We start from the raw sequence: 21,833 nt of genomic DNA on the forward strand, positions 1-21,833 counted from the left end.
CATCTTTGGCAGGTACCGCACCCCGGCCCCTATGGGGAAAGGACAAAAGACATTACTGGGGAATTATAAAGACATTTAGAGGGGTCGCCCTCATCACTAACTCACCTGATTTTACCACCGGCAATTTAACCCCTCAACGCATCGCCTTTGTTCTGCACCTGAAATAAAGGACAGAAAAGACAACATAAAAGGAGGCTCACACTTGAACTTTTGCATCTTCATACTTATGGCATATTACTCAGAAAAGTCAAGTGGATGTGCCAGCGCCATTCTGAAAACCAGTGAAGTAACTGGACGAACGCGCGCCCCTGCACCAGAAGCAGGATGGAGAGTTCATCCTTCCAAACCATTAGGTGAGCTTAAACCGGGGGTTTTGGAGGAATCAGAGAAGAACGAAGGGAGGAAGGGGGGAGCAAGCACACTATTCGGCAGACAGTTAATCCCCTTTCTCATCTGCAGAAGTATAATCTTACGGGCCCGACAAGCAAGATTTGGGGGTCCTGTTCAATCGGTGGTCCGAATTCTGCGCATCACGCTTGAAGAGGCCCCAGCAACCCAGACCAGACCAGCGCCCCCGTGGGAGCCAGGTGAGCGTTACAGGATCCAAGCTGTTCAGGAACTGCCCTGGATGCGGATTTTATAACGTTTTCAAGGAGGACGAGCATTCGTGATGTCTCTACTGCCTCCATGGGGACAAGACACACGTGGAGAAGGACTGTGCGTTCTGCAAGAACCTTTCGGAACGGACCAAACAAGATCATCGTTCCCGCCTCGCCACCTGGCTGGAGAAGGGCACAACAAGTCAGAAGGCGAAGAAGAAGTCTGAGCGGGCTTCTAAGTCCTTTGAGGGCACCCCGGCGACGGGGGCCCAACAGAAGGCCAAGCACAGCGAGTCCACAGGCTCCGGGAGCGCCGAAAGGTCGGGCTCTTCGGTTGCCGATCAGGGCGCTACTTCCCCGGCACGTTCAACCACGAGCCAGCGCTCTGGTTCGGGGAAGAGGAAGTCCGAGAACCCGGGTAGGCCGCTGGAGCGGACCCGGTCGATCTCGAAGGGGAAGCGAGGCGTTGACCCTCCCCCCAAGGCGAAGGCTCAGGACGCACCTAAGGTGGTGAGGGCCTTGATCCACCCAGCTAAGGCCTCTACCGAAGTGGTCTCTGCGACCTTGGCGGAGCCGGCTGAGACTACGCCAATGGAAACGGCCTCTGGGCCCAGAGTATCCCTGCCGCCGCGGAGGGAATCCTCTTTCCAGCCCATCGCTAAGACCCCCGTGAAGCCCCCAGCTGAAAAAGAGGGGGGGGGGGCGGCCGGTGGCCGTTACAGACTCGGAATCAGCCTCTGAGGAGGAACTGGTGGAGACCGTGAGGGGCCTCAACGAAAGGTCCATAGGCCTCAACGAGAGGTTCATAAACCTATAAACCTCAACGAGAGGTTCGAGAAGGTTCGATCCCAGGGGACAGTCCCTGCTGACGTGATCGAAGATAGCGACGAGGACGACGAACAGGGCCCAGTGGAGCGGCCATCCCGTCCGTCGCAGCCATTGCCCGAGCCCCAGGATAGCTCGGCGGCCATTTTGTTGGCAATCCAGTCCTTATGTACCGAGATAAGGACGTGATTACCACGCACCCGGACGGAGGAGCCAGAACCAGGCCCGTCGGGAAGCCCTCCGAACAAGCGGAGGAGAGTCCACCCCGCTCCGCCCTATATGCCTGCGAGACCAGTGGACCCCTCATCTCCCTCGCCGGGAGAGGATACGGCGACGGATACGGCGACGGGGACGGACGATGACGGCGGCGAGGACACAGCAGACATCCCGTTGTCACTCCCCCCCCGCGGGCGTCCCCAGCCGACGAGGTTGGCTCTTTCCACGCCATGATAACCAGGGCATCCGAGCTCTTCCAGCTCTGCCCTGAAGAACAGAAAAAGGAGGGGTTTCTGTACCAACGACGAGAGGCTAAGAGGAAGACGGTCCTCGCGGTGCCTTTACTCGATGACATCTGGGACGAGGGGCTTGCTGTTCTCAAGAACCCTGCCACGACACACGCCAAGAGGGACAGGTACGAGAAGAAGTACCGAGTCCCCGATGCCGCCGCCTTGTGCCTCAGGGCCCAGCCCACACCGGACTCTGTCGTCTCGGCAGCGGCTAAGAAGAAGGCAGCGAGGGTAAGAAGTTGGACTCTATGGGACGACGAGTCATCTCGTCGGTGACGATTAAGGCGGCCAATGCCTTAGCGATCGTGGCCCGCTACGACAGGGAGCTCCGATTCAAGATAGCTTCCCTGCTAGATTTCCTGCCTGATGACAAAAGGGCGGAGGCCCTAGAAATTCTGCAGGAGGGCGAGGTGGCGTTGGATCACGCCATTACGGTGGCAACGGACATTGCCGATACCGGATTTTGCCAACTGGGCAACAGAGTTTGCCTCCGACGACGATGATGGCTCAAGGCGACAGACTTTCGCCAGGACGTCCAGACCAGAGTGTTGGACATGCCGTTCGACGGCAAAAACCTCTTTGGTAAGGCGGTGGATGAGTCTCTACAGGCCATCAAGACCGACTCGGAGACGGCCCGGGCCCTTGGGGTACTTCAGCAGCGAGGACCCTTTCGGAGCTCTGGAGGTAGACAGGGTGCCTCCAAAGGATCCAGCGGTGGCTCCTCCACCTACCGCCAGGCGGCCCGCTCCTCTTCCCAGGAGGCCTACAGAGGTCACGGCAAGCAAGGGGGTTCCTGCCGTCGTCGCCAAGGAGGCCAAGGCGGCAAGGCTGCTTCCAAGCAAGTCTGACCCGGCCGGGTGGTCGGGCCCCCACCGAAGCACCCCAGTGGGAGGCCGACTGACGAAGTTCGTCAGGGTGTGGGAGTCCATCTCCACCGATCGTTGGGTGTTGGACACCCTGGCCAACGGGCACTCGCTGGAATTCCTAAAGAAGTGCTGTCTCATTCCTCCCGTGGCCTGGAAGGAGAATCACATCCCTCAACTGCTGTTGGAGGTAAAGGCGATGCTCAAGAAAGGTGCCATCGAGCTCGTCCCCCGGAGGCTCTGGGGCTCCGGAGTATACTCAAAGTACTTCCTCGTCAGAAAGAAGACAGGCGGTTGGTGCCCCATCCTAGACCTGCATCGGTTAAACAAATACATCAAGGCGCAGAAATTCAGGATGGTCACTCTCCAGCACGTACTGGGACAGCTGGAGGAAGGCGACTTCCTATCATCGCTGGACCTGGAGGATGCTTACTTCCACATCCCCATTCTAAAAAGGCACAGGAAGTTCCTCAGGTTCGTGGTTCAAGGACGCCACTACCAATTCAGAGCCCTACCGTTCGTATTAAAGTCGGCACCCAGGGTTTTCACCAAGTGCCTGGCACCAGTTGCGGCGCGGCTGCACCTGCAGGGGATCCACGTCTACCCCTACCTGGACGACTGGCTAATCCGGGCAAGGTCAAGGGAACTCACCGTCGATCATACGGCGAGGACCGTCCGGTTGCTCACGGGGCTGGGGTTCTCCATCAACTACCCCAAATCCCACCTGGTTCCGTCGCAGGTAGCACTGTTTTTGGGGGCAAAGCTCGATACAGTGGAGCAATTGGCCTCCCCTTCAGAGGAGAGGACCAAAACCATCCTGGGCAAGGTACGGCGACTGTTAGCCATGGACGTGGCCAGGGTGAGGTCCATCAAGTCCCTTCTCAGGATGATGTCCTCATGCATCTACCTTGTACCCCTTTGCAGACTTCGGATGCGTCCGCTACAGGAGTTCCTCGACGCCCGCTGTTTTCAGGCGGGGGGCTGCTTCGAGGACAGGATCCCCCTCGACGAGGAGTTCCGTCGGGCGATCCTATGGCGGGGCACCCGGGCTCACCTCACGACGGGCACAGTCTTTCAAACCCCGGCGTTTCAGGAGACGGTGACTACGGACGCCTCTTTGGAGGGTTGGGGGGCCCACACTGGAGATCTCCACGCAAGAGGCCTTTGGCTCCCGGAGGAGAGGTCTCTTCACATCAACATCTTGGAGCTCTGTGCAGTGTTCTGGGCGCTCAAGTCGTTCCTCCCGTCCCTCAAGGACAAAGTGGTGAGGATCTTCACCGACAACACCACCACAATGTTCTACATACGGAAGCAGGGGGGCACCAGATCCCTAGCCCTATCCAAGGAGGCCCAGGATCTGTGGCACTGGGCCGTCGCCCAGGGGATGTTTCTGGTTCCCCTCCACCTGGCAGGAATAAAAAACACCATCGCTGACTCACTCAGCAGGGAGCTGCGCTCGTGCCACGAGTGGGAACTGCCCCAGGATCAAGTGGATCGAGACTTCCAACCATGGGGCAAACCCCAGATCGACCTGTTCGCGACGGCGACGAACTCCAAGTGCCAGAGTTTCGCCAGCAGGTTCCCACAGCCGACGAGCATGGGCGATACTTTCTCGTTCCCTTGGGACGGCCTGTTTCTATACGCGTTCCCTCCATTGCCGTTGCTGCTCTGCCTCATCAGCCAGCTCAAGAAGTCCAGGTGCAGGATGGTCCTCGTCGCACCGGCGTGGCCGAGGCAGGTCTGGTTCCCGGACCTTCTGGACTTGTCAACGCCCCGCCAGTCAGGCTGCCGGTGGACGCGGATCTTCTCTCCAGAGAAGGAGGCGCCATTCTACACCACGACCCACAGTCGCTGAACTTGCAGGCCTGGCTCCTGCAGAGCTAGAGTTTGGAGGGTACGATATCCCGACTGATTGCAGAGAGGTTCTTGCAAAGGCCAGGGCGTCCTCAACTCTCAAGTGTTACGGTCATAAATGGAAGAGGTTCTCTGTCTGGTGCCGTGCACAGAAGATTAACCCTCTGCGGATTACGGCCCCTCAAGTGCTGCCGTACTTTCTGTCGCTGGCCAAAGCTGGACTGGCTCACGCCTCCATAAAAATACATCTGGCTGCCCTCTCCCGATATACCAGGACTACGGGACGGGCGTCCTTGTGGTCTCATCGCCTGGTAAAGGAATTTATGAAGGGACTATTACGATCATTCCCGCCGGTGAAGGCTCCTGCCCCGGCATGGGAACTTAATGTGGTGCTGACCAAGCTCATGGGAGCCCCATTCGAGCCTATGCATTCGGCGCACTTGAAGTTCCTGTCATGGAAGACAGCGTTCCTCGTGGCCATCCCCTCTACACGACGAGTGGGAGAGATTCAGGCCCTATCTTGCAAGCCTCCATACTTGACTTTTCATGACACAAGGGTAGTGCTTAGGACGCACCCCTCCTTCATGCCCAAGGTGCCGTCGGACTTCCACCTCAACGAGCCCTTGGTGTTACCAGTTTTCTTTGCACTCGCTGAATGTAGCTAGAGCGCTGAAGTTCTACGTGGACCGCACGAAGAGTTTTCGGAAGACGTCACAGCTATTCGTGAACTTTGGGTCTGTGAATCAATGGAAGGCTCTCTCGAAGACTTCCATTTCCAGATGGCTCTCCGGCTGCATCATGCATTGTCACCGGTTGGCAAACCGACCGCTGCCCGGCTGTCCGAGAGCCCATTCGACCAAAGCGATCGCTGCTACCATGGCGTTCCTGTCTGGTGTGCCCCTGCTGGACATCTGCAGGGCTGCTACGTGGAGGTCGACGCACACCTTCACAAGATTCTATTGCGTCGATCGGGACTCCAGGGTGGAGTCCAGGGTCGGCCAAGCAGTGCTGCGCAACCTGTTCGCTTAAGGTGAGCCTGGTGAGGAGGTAAGAGATGCTTAATGTTGAGTTGTTTTATTGCTTAATGTTGAGCCTGTTGCCACCTACTTTGGTTGTGCATGTATATACTGCTATGTATTCTTTTATTCATGAGCATGTGAATCCATGCGAGACCCCATGCTGGAGAAGGAACAAGTTACTTACCTGTAACTGTTTTTCTCCAGCATGGGTCTGGCATGGATTCACATGCAAGCCCTCCCACCGACCCCTCTGTGGCTCTTCACTTGGTCATACTGCCACTTGGCGTGCTACCAAATCTGAGGATGGCTGCCAGAGGCGGGGCTTAGGGAGAGGGCAGTCATTGGCTGGGGGCAGTATGACCCAGAGATCAGTGATTGGTTACTACTAAGAAAGACAGGTCAGAAACGAAACTGATACTGATTTTTTCTTTACCGAGGATTCCCAGCCTGACGACGGGGAATATTCATGAGCATGTGAATCCATGCCAGACCCATGCTGGAGAACAACAGTTACAGGTAAGTAACTTGTTCCGTTCTTCTCTTTTCACCCGTACAGCGACTCAAAAGATGGAGAGGTATGCTTTTAGTCTCTATTGGCACTGGTCTCATCCCCAAGTCGCAGCAACTCCTTCCCGTCCTTCCCTTCCTTCCCTCCTTCCTTCCCCCAATATCAGATTCTCACTGGTACTCTGTCCCTGCACACTCTGTTGCTAAGTTGGTGTCCCTGTATGTGACATTCATAGCTGGCCCTGACCTGTTTAATAGGGATCCTGATTGCTCAGATTATGTACCGTTACTGCAGATAAATTTTTGGCCATTTCTCCTGTGCCCCTCTGTCTGTTATTGTTGTCCAGTGTTCCCTCTAATCTGAGGGTTCCCAGTTGCAGCTGCTAATCTCATATTGACATTAAGGTTGGGGTAAGGGTGGCGAGCCCGCTACCTTTTCTACGAAATTGGCCTACCCTTTGGCAGGGTATCATTCATTTCATCTGCCTCTAGTACATTCTTTGGATGTAGCCCAAAGAATCAACATGTGGATAAATGGCACAGGGAGGAGGCATATCCCGCAGATTGTTAAATAATGGTGGTAAAGTTTGGCAGTACACGTTTACTGTCATTTTTACCGATCTGTGCGATTTTCTTCAATTTTTGAGGTGGAGTTTGGGAACAGGACAGACTTTACATGTCTGCCTGCTCCCCCCACTGTGCCTAACAAATCAGTCAGGTTTTCCGTCAGCATAAATTTTCATGCTGGTGGAAAGAAATTGGATCCTATCTAATCCGCATGAAATTACTCCCTAGTAAAAGCAAGTGGATTCCATAGGAATTCATCGTAAATGCCTCCCGTAATCGTAATTGTGGCAGGCATTTACTCTTTTCCACCAACGTAGCAGTAAAGAAGATATCACCTTTGTTTTTGTTACTCACTTTTCAACTGCATGGTGGAAATCAGGAACATGCACTTTTGCATCCCTCCTTAATTAAAAAGACCCACAAGGTTATTCGCCAGAGTAGGAGAGAAGTTATGGTATTGTGGCTGCTGACTGCATGGACCAGTCTCGTGAGCTAGAACCCAGTCGCAAGGATCGAAATTAGGATTTGCTGACCAGGAGAAAAAAGGAGTTCCTGGGTATCAGTTATCACCCGTTAGGTAGGAGCTACTTCTAGGGAACCAGGAGCAACTCTAACGTGTGCAAGATGCGAACCCAAACTTGTTGTCTTTTCTATATGATGAATATGCTTTAAATGTACCTTGTGTGAGTCCTTTGCTCTCTTTTATACTTATTTACAAATCTACACACTTCATATCACATAGCTATGTTTTTATGGCACCACTTACCTGGATTGTCAAAAGTAGCTCCTGATAGCTGTTGGTTTCAAGCCAACCAGGTTCACCTTGGCTATAACCAAGAGCTTTAACTCTGCATTTGTTCCCGCACTCACTAGTGTGCAGAAGACAAAGACTTCACACAGTATGCATGAGCAGCTAATAGCACTTACAAAGACTACGTGAAGACTCTATCTCACATCGGGGAGTCCAACACTGCAACGCTGCTTCCGCCTGAGTTCAAAATGTCCACCTAACCTTTAAAGCCACAGCCGCTCCACATTGTATGAACACTAATTACCAACAGAGGATTATTACTAGCTGCAACTCGGAACTGTGACAAGACCAGAACCCTGGCCTTGTCAAGAGGGGACGGGTCTCCTCTCAACCAAGGGTGGGAAACCTACAAGGTAGCCATCCAAAGCCAGTGATACCCGTGAGGGAGACACTGGCAGCAAAAAGGGATCCAATTCCTGGCACCCCTCCCTTGTTCCAGCATGTTTGTGTGCAGACTATTGGAAACGTATGCCATACCTCTACGAGAGTCCTGCCAGTCTTTTGTTCATAGCAGGGACCGCAGGCCTGAATGAAGAGGCTGGAGCAGCTATAGGAGAGCGGAACAAGTGGGGAAGCCGGGCCATGTAAGTAACACAGCACCGCCTGTCGCGAGGAGCACAAAGAAAGAGAGAGAGCAACTGGACAAAGGTGCAGCGGTATGCGGCCAGCAGAGGAGCTGCATGGCACTGCCATGGGCATAAATGGGGATCTACACCCACCCACCCCAGATTAACTCACCTGTGGACCCTGCAGATATGGGCCTGAAACCATGAACATGAATATTGGTGCTCGCTGGCATCAACAATGCTCTATGAAAGTGGGTGGGGTTTAGCCCCCTTTTAATAGCTCTGCCTTGCACATACATGCCACAGGATGGAAATACCGAGAAGGACTGGTGAGGGAAAGTTATCCAATCGCAGAGATGGGGGCATATAAGCAGGGGACAGGAAATGAACATTTTGGGTTTTTCGGGGGAAGTCAGAGGCGTTATGTTATCAGCATTTGCAATGCGCACGGTCACCCAAGGGCATCATGGCGCGAGGACAGTGCACAGAACACTGGTAAGTAGCAGCAGTCTAAAAGAGAAGAGTTTTCAGGAGACTGCGAAATTGGAGGTGATTCTCAAGGGTAACGGGTTGCTCCTTCCACAGTTTGGCAGAGGCAACAGAAATGGCCAGTCCGCCAACCTTTGAGAAGTGAAACTTAGGACTAGGAGAACATTTCCAAAGCAAAGAGCACGACCTGGAACATAGGGTAAAAAATGTTCACGTAGATGGTCGGCTCCTCGTCCATAAAAGACTCTGTGTACCAGGCAGAGGGATTTCAAATCAATCCTCTTGGTGACAGGGAGTCAATGTAGGGAGCGGAGTACAGGACAAATGTGAGCACGGTAGGGGGTGGATGTGGCGACCCTAGCAGCAAGGTTCTGGAGAAGCTGCAACCGGCGAATCAACCCCACAGGTTGTGCCAAAAACAAGGCATTGCAGTAGTCAATACGACTAAGCACAGTAAAAGCTACAACCTGCAGACCGGCAGGAAGAAAAGGCAGAATCACTCTAAGTACCTGTAGTAAGATGTGCTAGTTTTACAGACAGCACTAACTTGAGCAGACCTAGAAAATGAAGCAGAGACATAGACCCCGAGATTTTTCACAAAAGACACTGGAGCAGGAACACCCAGAGCAGTGGGCCATAGAGATGAGGACCAGAGTTCAGTATCAGTTGAGGGCCCTACCACCAAGACCTCTGTCTTGTCCCATTGAGCTTCAGCCAATTTCTGCCTATCCACTCCACCACGGCCGCCAGGCAACTACGCAACCGTCCCGACACCTCTGATTGGTCAAGATCTAAACTGGGTATCGTCAGCATAGGAATAGCACAGGAAGCTGTGGGAGTGGATGAGAGACATCAACGGCTTAACGTAGTTGTTAAACAACATTGGGGACACCACAGAAAAGTGCACCAGAGGAGGAATTAAATGGCGGAAGCGAAAGAGATTGAGCCCTATCTGTAAGAAAAGAGGAAAACCAGGCCAGGACAGGGCCAGAGAGGCCAACCAACAACATGCGGAACAAAAGGGTGGGGTGGTCGACAGTATCAAAAGCTGCTGAAAGATATACCAGTGTCAGAGCTCCCACTCCACCCCGATCAACCTATATGGTGAGATCGCCGACTACAGATACCAGGACACTCTCCTTGCCCCAACCTGGTCAGAAACCGGACTAGAAAGGGTCAAAGAAATTAGAAGACTCAAGAAATGAAGATAGAAGAGGAGAGACAAGTGACTCCTATAGCTTAATGAGAGCCGGGAGGAGGGAAATAGGACGATATATAGCCAGAGTAGTAGCATCCAGTGAGTGTTTTTTCAAAAGATGGATGACAGTGGCCTGTTTAAGTTCTTTTGGACTAGAGCCCTGTTCACAGGAGATGTTAACCGATGTCGTAAGCCAGGCCAAGGTGGAAGATGACCAAGAGACCAGCATGCAGAAAGAGGGAGTGCCGGATTGTGGAAAACATTTGAAGAGCAGCTGAAGTATTGGCTTAATAGTGGAAGTGGTTCTGCAATGTGAGTGTGCATTTGTATTTTGTTTATTTATATAGCGCGCCGGGCCCGAGGGCATCTGGGGGCATATCTTAAGAGGCATGTTACGATTACATACATGGATCAATAGGTGGCTCTACCAACTTACAATAATCATGTGGATAGAGCAACAGTATGACAAGGATATATACATTATATAATACTAAAGCAAATACAGGCCTATACAACTGTTCCTCTCTCGAGTAGAGGCTTGAAAATGCGTTTTTGTGTGGCGAGTGTGTATAGAGTGTAGGGTAAGGAGTGAAAGGAGGGCATTTCAGTAATAGTGGGAAGGGGATTTGTGGGATTTGGTAATGTTTTGTTTTTATTTAAAATGTTGCTTGAGCCTTCTTTCGTAATAAAGATTTATATGAACGAAAAATGAAATTGTTGTATCCAAAATACATAATTTATGGCAAATGTCTACGTTGCCTCCTTTTATTTACTGTCTCTCAAGTCCATTTTCTATTTGATTTCTTCATCATCATCATGTTTATTTCGGAGATGTGATTTACATTCCATAAAAACAATACAAAAACAGAATGCAGAACAGATAGCAAATTCTAAAATCATTATCACAAAAACACTAACAAGCTCAAAGACAATTGTAACCTGATACAAATCAGAGCATATGTTACATTTATCCTGTCATGTTTCTTAGTATGTTATTTTTCATATAAAGTGCAGTTTTTAGGTGTTTTTAGCAGGGACCAGCCCACATGAGGCGAGTCGACCAACAGAAGATATATTAAAGCAGGCCGATATTGCACAAATCCCATTTCAGCCAATAAGAGCCGCAAGATGACACCTCTCACTCTAGCATACACAGGACAAAAAGAATAGCAGGTGATCTAGGTCCTCGTATGGTGCATCACACAAAGGGCAAGACTGATTAGCATCCCCCCAGACCAAGCTGCCATCACTGCCCTTAGTGGGACACAGTTAAATCTTGCCCTGGTTATCAGAACACTGTGTCGGGAATTCAGCCCATAGCAAGTATTTCTGTAAATGATACTCATTAGCCCTCTGTTCTTCGGCTTCAGCAGCTCATCACTCTCTCTGATAGCACCCACATACTTGTAGAAACGGGCAGTCCACAGATTGACCTCACCTCAGGATAACACACTAGTGGGCGGAAACAGATGTGTGATGTTGATTGCCTTCAGTTGTTTCATGACATGACTGAGCCATGGGATCTTGCCACCTCGGTCTTTGCCAATCATGGGGGTGATCAGCTCATGAGTTAGAGTAGCTCTTCCATTGGCCCAAAGCTTGAGCCAGTGCAGGACCCGCTGCACAGAAACCACTATCCCAACTGGCCTACAACCCAATTCCATACACACTCTGAAATGTGTAGCCGACATTGGCAAGCCCAGCAGTTTCTTAAAGAAACAGTTCTCTGCTATTTGGACTGTCAGCATTCCCATAACATCACAACTCCATACCAAATCTGGCCACCAGGGCCGCCTTGCCTTTATACAGTTTCAGCAGTATATCAATTGGTCTTGCTTTAAACATGGTAATTGCCCTGGTTACCCCATCAAGGGCCTGCCTAAACCGCACAGCCTGTTTAGATATGAGCGGAGGCACAAACGCTGGCGGAAAATCTGACCCCTAGGTAATTGAAATAATTGACCTTGGGGATCACACTACTCTTGCAATACACATCCCTGCACTTAGCCTTACGCCTTCCGTTCCAACAGACCATTACAGCTGACTTTGCCGTATTCACTACTATGTCTAACCCATGCATAAAGGCAGCATAATCAGAGAAGAGGGACTGCAGGGCTCTCGGAGTGTGTGCCATCAAGACAGAGTTATCCGCGTATACCAAGATCGGTAGAGACCGACCGCCTAACCTCGGTACATCGGGAGAGGGGTTTAGAAGATGTTTATAGAGTCCATTAATTTACAGGCAGAAAAGGAGAGGTGCCAGGACACAGCCCTGGCACACCCAAATTTCCACCTGGAAAAAACCTGTGCAATGTCTATTGGTGCCACTCCTTACACTTGCCTGCGTAGATTCGTGCAGTCTGGCCAAAAGATTCACGAGAGCCGTAGGGCAATTCAAGGACCTGAGCACCTCCTATAACTTGACACGATTCACTTTTTCAAAAGCAGTGCTCAAGTCCATGAATGCCAAGTAGATGGGCTTTTCCTTTACATATAGTGAATGTGCTGTTATCAGATAAAGATTGAGAACCTGCTCTGCTGTGCCCAGCCGTGGCCTGAATCCCAACTGAACCTGGGAAAGAATCTCACTACTCGTCACCCAGATCTCCAGGCGGGCCAGAATGGCACAGCTCAACCTTTTAAAAAGGGAATCTAAGAGCGAAATTGTTCTTTATGAGGAGGAAGATGCCCTAGGTCCCTTTTATAGATTGGCTGGATGATCTCACTTGACCATGCGGGCGGTGTAGCCCCACCTGCACAGATAGCATTAAAGCCCTGGACCAAAACAGGGCCCCAGAAGTCGGGGCCATGAGGACCGGTCTGCTGGGACATTGTCTGGGCCCGGTGCTCGATTACAATGTTGACCACCTATAGCTATCTTAATTTCGTCCACTGAAAAAATGATACTAATCTCATTATCACCGATGCCCGGTCTATCGGGACTGTCCATTGCAACTACCCCACTAGGCTCTTTCTCTCGACTAGCACTATACAGGGAAGATAAGTGCTCCAGCCAAGCCTTGTCGGGCACATTGCTAACCGGAATATCTAGGTTGTATTTATATAGGGGGCCGTGCTGTGCGATTTCCCAGAATCATTATTGTGAGATGCACCAACCCAGGCGTCCCATGCTTCCGCTTCGATAGTCCTCTTCCTAGTGGCCAGAACTATTATAATGGGAGCTGCCACTGATAATACCATTTTTTGATCCCCTGGGCGTCTCAGGATGGAACGAAGGTTCGATCTAGCTTTGGTACACTCAGTATCAAACAAGCCAAACTTCGCCAAGCCCCTTTGCTTGCCTGGAGCACTGGAAAACACAGAAAAAGGTTTAGACAGTAATAGACCAAATTCTGATCAGATGTGTGCATAGTCCAAAGTTCCAGATGACAATTTCTCCAGTTGATATGGACTTGATTCAATTGCCTGTTTCAGTAAGATCTCCTGCATGTCGGGTTTCCATTTAAGTCTTCGTCAGGAGGCATTCACAGACACCTTCAGAGAATACACTGGGGTAGACAAGGCATCTCTAGATGTCAAACAAATATCTAGTTTGATGGGAAAGTGGTCACTGCAAACATAATTAACCACGCCAAACCCCACTAGGTAGTTCAAAGATTTGACAGGAACACAAAAATAATCAATTGTGGAGCTTCCGACTGATGATGAGAAAGTTGCCTGGCCTGGAATATCTGTGCTAAATTGACCATTTACTGTGCGTAGCTCCCACTCATCTAGATAGTGCCACAGGCGCTACCCCTCCGCACAGACCCTGTTATCCATCATAACGGGAGGGGGTATACCCGTCACTTCATCTTCCGTATTGTCATACAACAGTTTACCTGGACCACCCCCAAATTTAGTATAAAACCCCACCCACCTCCCCAAACCCCCCGCCCAGTTCCAGACACATATTTCCTGCGGTTAGCAGTGGGGTAATTTCCTCCAAGACTAAGGCGAGGATTTAAAAAAAAAAAGTGAAGGCAGGGGCTGCAAAAGTATTGCAGGATTCAGTATGTGCACTGTAAGACTCTTAGCCGGTCCAGATATAACTGTGCCGATAAAACCGCACCGGCAACGTTTTCCGGACCGGCTAACTACGAGTTCTGTGGCCGTGTGGTGGTACACCCGCCAGGTATAACCTTGTGGGCGTAACTCCAGACGGCCAAAGACGGATGCGGAAACACTGCGACCATTACAACATGGGGGCAGTGTTTCCACTTCCCCATTCCCGTGGAGTCCTATGCGACTCCACGGGAATGGGGATTTACAGAATGCCGGCTCTGGATTTACCGGATCACGGGGGCTGTAATGCCCTGGTAATTCTGGCAAGTCCGGAGCCATTAAATCCCTACGGGTCCGGCGGCAGCCTGCCGGTTTTACCGGCACGGCTACTGCCGGACTCGTAATGAGGCCCATTGTCTCCTGAGAAAAAAACTGAAATGATACAAAAACAAGCAACTTGTGCCAGTTGGCAGAACAGACCTCAAACCACCCTGCGTTCACTGCCGAATATTTAGGCACCCACTGCTGTGCTGACAACCATTTCTTTTGTCCCCAAAACCAACAGAAATTACATCGGGCATCCAAGAGACAAACCATTCAAGAAAATTGGCAGGCAGCGATACCTTCCCAAGAGTCTCATGCCACTGAAGGCCCAGCAGCTTAACTGAACAACTTGTGGAAAGGGAAACTACCAAGAGAAGAAGCCATTCCCTCCAGTGGGGAGGACTGAAAATCATGTGACATGTTCAGTAGTGTGTATAAGAAACAATGCTCATGTGTGTGCAGTTATACCATGCTTTATACAAGCTTCCAGCTACAGTATATAAAGATTCTCAATATATCATGTATATATTTCAAAATGTAGAATATATATTTTAGCTAATGACATACACATTTTAAGGAACAATATTTGTTTTGACATGGCGTGTACAATAATTCTCAGTTTACAGTATATCCATATGTCTTTATTATGTAGTAGATACATTATATATCATGTATGTCATTCAACACATGCTGAGACATATATGCAATTTCTCATATCGTATGCATTTTAGTATCCTATTTATGAGTTATTAAATTGTACCTTGCGCTTTTCACTATACAATATACAAAGCTTGTTATACAATGTATGTATGCATTCCAATTTGCACTATATGCATTTCAACATATATTGGATGTATCTCCATATATTGTATATACATCTCAGTATACAATGTATACAGCTAAGTATAGTGTGTATACATTTCAATAGATCATGTATCCATCTCAATATAGTGTGTCCATCTCAATGTACAGTGAATACATCTCAGTACACAGTGCATATGTTTCAATATGTAAAGTATGCATCTTAGTATATTGCATATACATCTCAGTATACCAATGTACGTATCCTAGCATACAGTGTATATATTTCATTATATAATGTGCGCATCTCAAAATGCGGTGTATACATTTCAGTTTACAGTGTACCTCAATGTTAATGCATACATCAATGTATAATGTATGTATTTCACTATATAATATACACCTCTGTATACAATTAAAGTATCTCAGTGTGCAATATGTATAACATGTACGTATCTCAATATACAGTATATACAAGTCAATATACAATGAATGGGCCTCATTACAAGTGTGCCGGTCGGGTAAAAATGGTGCTGGTAAGCCTACTACGAGTCTGTCTGCCGGAGTTGCTGTGCCCGGCAGGTCTGACCCTGCCGGGCGCAGCAGCCACGGGAGGCAGACTTTCATGGAAGCACCTGCACCATTATCAACGGTACCAGTGCTTCCATGGTCCCCATTCCCATTGAATCCTATGGGGCTCAAATGGGAATGGGGATTTACCATTTACCGGTGCCTGACTTCCCGGACTGCCGGGGCTGTAATGCCCTGGTGTTTCCGGCAAGCCAGACACCGGTAAAATTTGCAAGTCCGGCGGCAACCTGCCGGTTTTACCAGCACGTGTACTGCCAGACTTGTAATCAGGCCCTATGTATCTTAGTGTGTACAGTGGATGTATTTCGGTATGTGTGCATCTCAATAGGATATATACATATCAGTATATCCTGTATACATTTTAGTGTGGAGTGTGTGTGTATATATAGAAAAAGGTATGCATTTGAGATAATTTGCATACCCACAATGCCTTGCTGTTGTGGCTCAGAACTGGAGGTGAACTTCCAGCGATGGCTGCTAGGTGGCTTTTTGGAATTATATTAATCTTGGATTATGTCCCTAACTGCCACCATAGTAAAGCTATGCTGTATCTGTAGCATCTTCCAGGGTGCAATCTTGTACAATGAAATGCCACCCATAGGAATGATGCCACACTTACTAAAATGGTTTGCAGTGTGACTTCCTCCAGGGTTCCTGCTTCCATGAAACTAAAATACTTTCTGTGGGTTCCTGATGGATCTACGAGTGCCTAGTTATAGGTTTTTGGAATTGTGTATAGTATGAAATTAAGTTGAGTGACATTACACCAGTTTATAGATATAATTATATGACTAAATTACATTTACACATGTACTCATTAACGAGGGCATTTAGCTAATTGCTTAAATGCTGAAACCATGTGTTGCTTTCATAAGGAAATAAAATTATAATATCCGTAAATTTATGAAGGGCAAATATCCATGCTGAACGGATTCCTTGCTATTGATCTAGTAAACTATCCTGGCATTGGTCCCTGTTCAATTGCAGCAACGCTTCCTGCAATTGATTCCCTGAAAAGGAAAGTACTGTGAATCCTCTGCCTCCCCGCTTCCCATCTCCTCTAAATAACCCCTTCCTCTCTACCTCTTCTACTCTTTTCTCCAACCACAGAACGAAGCATATAAACCTGCTTATTGGGCTTCCTCTAGGCGATAGCTGGAAGAAACAAAGCACACAAAAAACACATTTCAGCTCTAAGATGTAGTAGAAAAGTAAATAAAACATAGATGAAAGCTGTAATGGCAGGATTAGTCAATGACTTATAAGTGTCTGTGTTAACAAGGACCCACGTCCGCATCCCGGCAGCATATTTTCAAACCGCCCCCCACACACCTTTTTTGCTATTTGACCTGGCTCAACCCGTTTATGAGCTAGACCTAGACTCAAACATATGGTCAATCTCAAGCCTGGCCCTCCCAGCTCAAGCCTGGCCCTCAGCTCAAGCCTGGCCCTCCCAGCTATCAGGGTAGGGCACTGAGTAACTGCTTTGACGGGAGTACTGAAACCTCCCCCAAGCCTAATCCACCCCCTATAGGCCTTTTTACACCAAGTTTACAGTGTATTTTTTTATCTTTTGGCCTGTGCCTTGATTTTGGGTTCTTCGTATATATTTGATGCTCACATGCAGACCCAACAGAACCATGGATGCGTGACGTCTTGCATATTTAAGGTTGCACTAAAAAGGAGGACAGAGACTATGATGGATTTTACTTTTAATTATTCTGAGGAAATTGCCACATTAGGCACCAATCCATGTCATACTGTGGATAATTCAGCATTCACATAACACTTATGTAGTTTGGAGGGCTGGCTATTTTTGTTTAAAGACCCTTGTTTGTTTGTTTAAAGACCCTTCCTTCCCCTACCCTCAGACTAGTCAACAAATCTACACTCCAGATGGCCTGGGCCACCACAAATTGGGCAATGCTCATGATGATAATGGTACTGCAGGGGCACGCTGCATGCTGCACTATGTGAAAGATGTTAGTATGTGCTCTAATCAAACCTTAAATCTTTCACCTAGAGTAGAAACAAGGGAGCTGTGCCTGGTTCATAAGTCCTGACAACCAAATGTACCAGCCAACTCTGTTAGTGGCCAGTAATATGCATAGTACTGATGCCATAAGAAAACCCGTTCATGCTGGCTCTGCCAGTATATGCCAGTATCCCCATGCACGAATATTCCCTTGTTGGCTTTGCCCTTAATGCCAGTAAACATATCCTGCTACAGGAAGAAAACAATTTGCTGCTGCACAAATGCCTACCCAGCCACCACACAATCATGTAAGAATACTCTTCATGTTTACTTTGCCCTCGACAACAAAAAAACATGCAATGCCACAGTAAAAAAAAAACTTACCTAGCTGACAGCACAAGTGCTTGACCAACCCCTGCACCACCATGCAAGAGTACATTTCATGTGACCTTGCCCTCAAGGCCAGTAAAACATGCAAAGCCACAGTAAGAAAACCTTTACTTGCTGACTGCACAAGTGCCCCCACATTCCCCATGTAAGAACACACATCATGTTGACTTTGCCCCTTATGTGAGTATAAAATGCCATGTCACAGAAAGCAAATGTTCAGTCTGCCTGCCCCATTGTGTACCAAGCCCCCATCCCAAACCCTCCTCCATCTAATAACATTTTTTTAATTAAGTATGATTTAGTTAGTACAAACTGTTCATACTAAGTACAAATACACTATTAAAAGAGAAAAAAATGTTGTCACCAGCAGGAATAGGTTAAAAAGTGTATCGGAGCAATACCAGGGTAGCCAAGAACAAACAATAAGGAACACTTCATTTCAGAATACAATTTGCACCATCAAATAAATGAGTTAAAAAACGCATAGCAGCAATACCAAGGAAAGTAGAAGGATTAGATAACAAACATTGCCACAAGTACATCAAAACTGCGTCCACATCTTTGTCAGGGTCTATAAATTTACAAAACACTGTAATGCGGTAGTCAGTTAACTTCGAACAGGCTGCAAATAAATGTACTAAAGCATTCATCAAGTTGGCTTTGCCCAAAAATACCAGTAAAACATGTAAGACCACGTCCATGCTCCAATGCCACTTGCCTGGCCCCCCAGCATTGCACACACACATTCATACATATTCACCCACTGGCGACTGAACAATTTCTTAATTGGAGGGGCGTAAAAATTTCCCACAGATATGCCATAGTGATCGAGCATAGCGAGGGAGCCGGAACCAACCAAAGAGGGTTCCAGAAACATTGTTGAATGGATTAAAATGGTGCATTATACAGCACACTTTCTGTGAAATAATTGGGTAAAAAGCCAGCCAGTTTGCAATTGGTTTTGTACGGTAACTCCAATCCAGAAATCCAATACATGCAGTTCACCAACAGTGCAAAGGGAGCATTTTCCAATGCATTTTCATGATGCATTTTGACACAATAAATGCCAGCAGGGAGCTGAAATTCAAGTAACAATCTACTAGCCATCCATGAAGTCTCTCGCCATCCCAAGCCATCTATACTTAAAGAAAGCACACCATTTCTTACTCGCCAAGAGTCAAATATCACTAGCCAAAGGCTAGTGCACATTTTGCACCCTGAGCCAGTATAAAAAATATTTGTTCCACTGTTCCTACGGATTACATGAATGGCATAATTATCTTTCGGTCTGGCTTTTTACCCAATTTTTTTCACAGAAAACGTGCTTTATAATGCACCATTTTAATCCATTTAACTGTTTTCCGATTCCTTTGCTCGCCTTAAACCATGGAGGATATTCTCTAGGATTACCGTTCATTCCCCTCATCAACACAAAAGTACCTCTCCGGTCACTGCATGCAGCAGCATCCTCAAAGCCTCCATTCTGTCCATAATAGCCTCTCTCCTTCCCATACCACACACTTCTGCGTCCTTATAGCATCCATTATGCGCCTGTTTACTCATTCCACAGAACCATTTCCTTCAGAGTGGTACACAGTTGTCCTCTTGTGCCAGATTCCACAGTGCAAAAAATACTCCTCCATCACCTTTCCTACAAAGTGGGTCCCATTATCTGTAAATATATCGCAGGGATACTGTTCTCTTCCAAAAACAGCCTCCAAAAACCCCACAATTGTGCTCACCCTGGTCTTCCTGGTCAAATTTTACCTCAAGCCAATGAGAAAGCAAGTCCAAAAGCACTACAATGAATTTTCACTCCACCTCATCCTACGTCCACTGGACCTAAAATATCCATTGCTAGTTCCTTCCACACTTTCTCAGGAACAGAAGGACAAACCATTGGCCTTGCGTGTGCTACAACTCCACTTCTCACCCTGACCCCACTTCTCGCATTCCACACATTCTTCCACTCTTCTCTCCACACATCTGTCAAATTCGTGCTACCAATAGTCAGCCGTCAGCACCGCCTTGGACTTCACTAAACAATATGTCCCATGTGCGTAATATCAATCAATTTGTTCAGAAATCCATAATGGACCACCAGTCGACCGCTATCACGGAAGACCTCAAGGCGGAGGAAATTGGCACCGGCTTCGGAAGCGTAGCCAAAGAGCAAGATATAGAGGAAAAGTCAAGTGTATCCTCGCAGCCGCTCTGTAGGGCCGACATCAGGTTGTGCTGTGGAGACAACCCCTGGTGTCCATAAGGCTTATCAAAATCCCAAGCCCAAAAGACCAGACAAACGCACACACACACTTCTATGTCGAAATCAGAAATGGCAGAAACTGTCACAGCTCCTAAATCAAGGCTGTCCACTGGACAGATTTAGAACACACACATAGGAGGTCGCACATTTTGACTGTCACGACGAAACCTAGACAAAAAACAACAGAAGTCGAAATGTCAAAGTCAAGCAGAGAAAAACAGGCTTTGAAGGTCATTGTGTCGAGAAAAACACACAAAAAAAGGCACAACACAGACTCTAGTTAACAAATCAAACATGGAAGGGACGGGTACTTTATCTTCTGCCATGCACAAGAAGGGGATCTCAGCAGAATCATAGGAGGATTTAGATACACACACAGGACAGCCACAGGGAACACAATGGTCAGAGGATAGATTATCTAATCTCTTAGGTAAAATGGAATCCTTCATGGACTTTTGCAACACGCTACCCACTAAGAGAAAAAGGGAGCCTCTCTTTGAGGTTGCAACAAAAAAGGTAAAGATAATACCTCAACCAATAGAAGTGGTACAGGATGAAGAAGACCTAGTGGAGGAAGAAGAGATTATTGAAGAGGAGGATGGTGACATAGAAATGGATCCACATGATTGCATCCTACCATCTCCAGAGATGACAGAACCTCCTACCTCATCCTCCCTTATGGAAGATCAAGTCTTGTATGCTGATCTACTAAAGAGAGCAGCAGCAAGGTGTACCTCAATCTAAAAGGGAATTCCCACCAGATAAAGAAAGTAAAAAGATCTATGCTTTCGGTTGGAGAATAGCAACATCTACCTCACACGAAGTTAGAATTGTTAACGCAACATCTCTCATAGTGAGATATGATAGAGATCAGTGGGACGAGATGGAACAACTCACTGATCAAGTAGCAGAAGCTACTAGATGAGCAATTTAAAAATAAATAGCAGAGGGAAAAAATACCTCAAATGTGGTCATTTAACACTTATTGGATGTCACAGAGACAGCAGGTACAATCATTACAGGGGCAACAATTTTAAAGAGACACACTTGCTCTAGGGGACAAAGCTCTGGAAAAGAACACAACACCCTACAAATTCTAAACCAGATTTCAGGGAGATCCTTTCCACAGAGGGGACATTTTGTTGGGAGGCGCCCGTTTCGGATGCAGTTCTACACCATCACCAAGCCAACGTCACAGACACACATCACGGTAGCTCTACTTTCCAGAACAGCCACCATCAGGGAAAGTTTGTGACGCTCACATGTATCATTCCCACAGGGCTAGAGCCTGTGGCAGAGGAGATGCCTCTAGAGGCGCAGCCCCCGCCAATAAATGACTGCCCCGTAACAGTCCCCTCCCATGCAACCCCAGTAAGAGGTTACATATCAGCTTAGACCCACACATGGGAGGGGATCACGTCAGACAAGGGGGTCCTAAATTATGTAAAGAAAACTACTGAGTTAAACCGTGCGATCATCAACTCAAAAAGAGATGAATACCGCTGGAACACCTACGGTTCTACAAGAGGAAATACAAGAACTGTTTTGAAAGGGAGCAATTGAACAAGTTCCAGCAAATCAGGCAAGAACAGGAATATACTCTTGTTTATTTTCGTTTACCAACAAAGGACAAAACTATGAGGCCAGTACTAGATTTAGGATGTCCAACTTTAAAAT

At 48.1% G+C, this 21,833-nt stretch overlaps 1 protein-coding gene across 5 annotated transcripts in view; it reads left to right on the top strand.

Moving 5' to 3' along the window:
• The window catches only part of LOC138488473 (caspase-8-like), a 596,184-nt gene that overhangs the window by 542,305 nt on the left and 32,046 nt on the right, over positions 1–21,833 (top strand). The window contains exon 10 of one of the 5 annotated variants that reach the window (XM_069615461.1): positions 14,375–15,273. The exons of the other annotated variants lie outside the window; for them this stretch is intronic. Coding sequence (XP_069471562.1) covers positions 14,375–14,477 — 103 coding nt within the window. The 3' untranslated portion in view covers positions 14,478–15,273. Of the gene's footprint in view, positions 1–14,374; positions 15,274–21,833 lie in introns of those variants that run through there. 5 annotated transcript variants of the gene reach the window in all.

The sequence above is a fragment of the Ambystoma mexicanum genome, chromosome 9, assembly GCF_040938575.1.
Source record: "Ambystoma mexicanum isolate Mex_15411 chromosome 9, UKY_AmexF1_1, whole genome shotgun sequence".
Taxonomy (NCBI): domain Eukaryota; kingdom Metazoa; phylum Chordata; class Amphibia; order Caudata; family Ambystomatidae; genus Ambystoma; species Ambystoma mexicanum.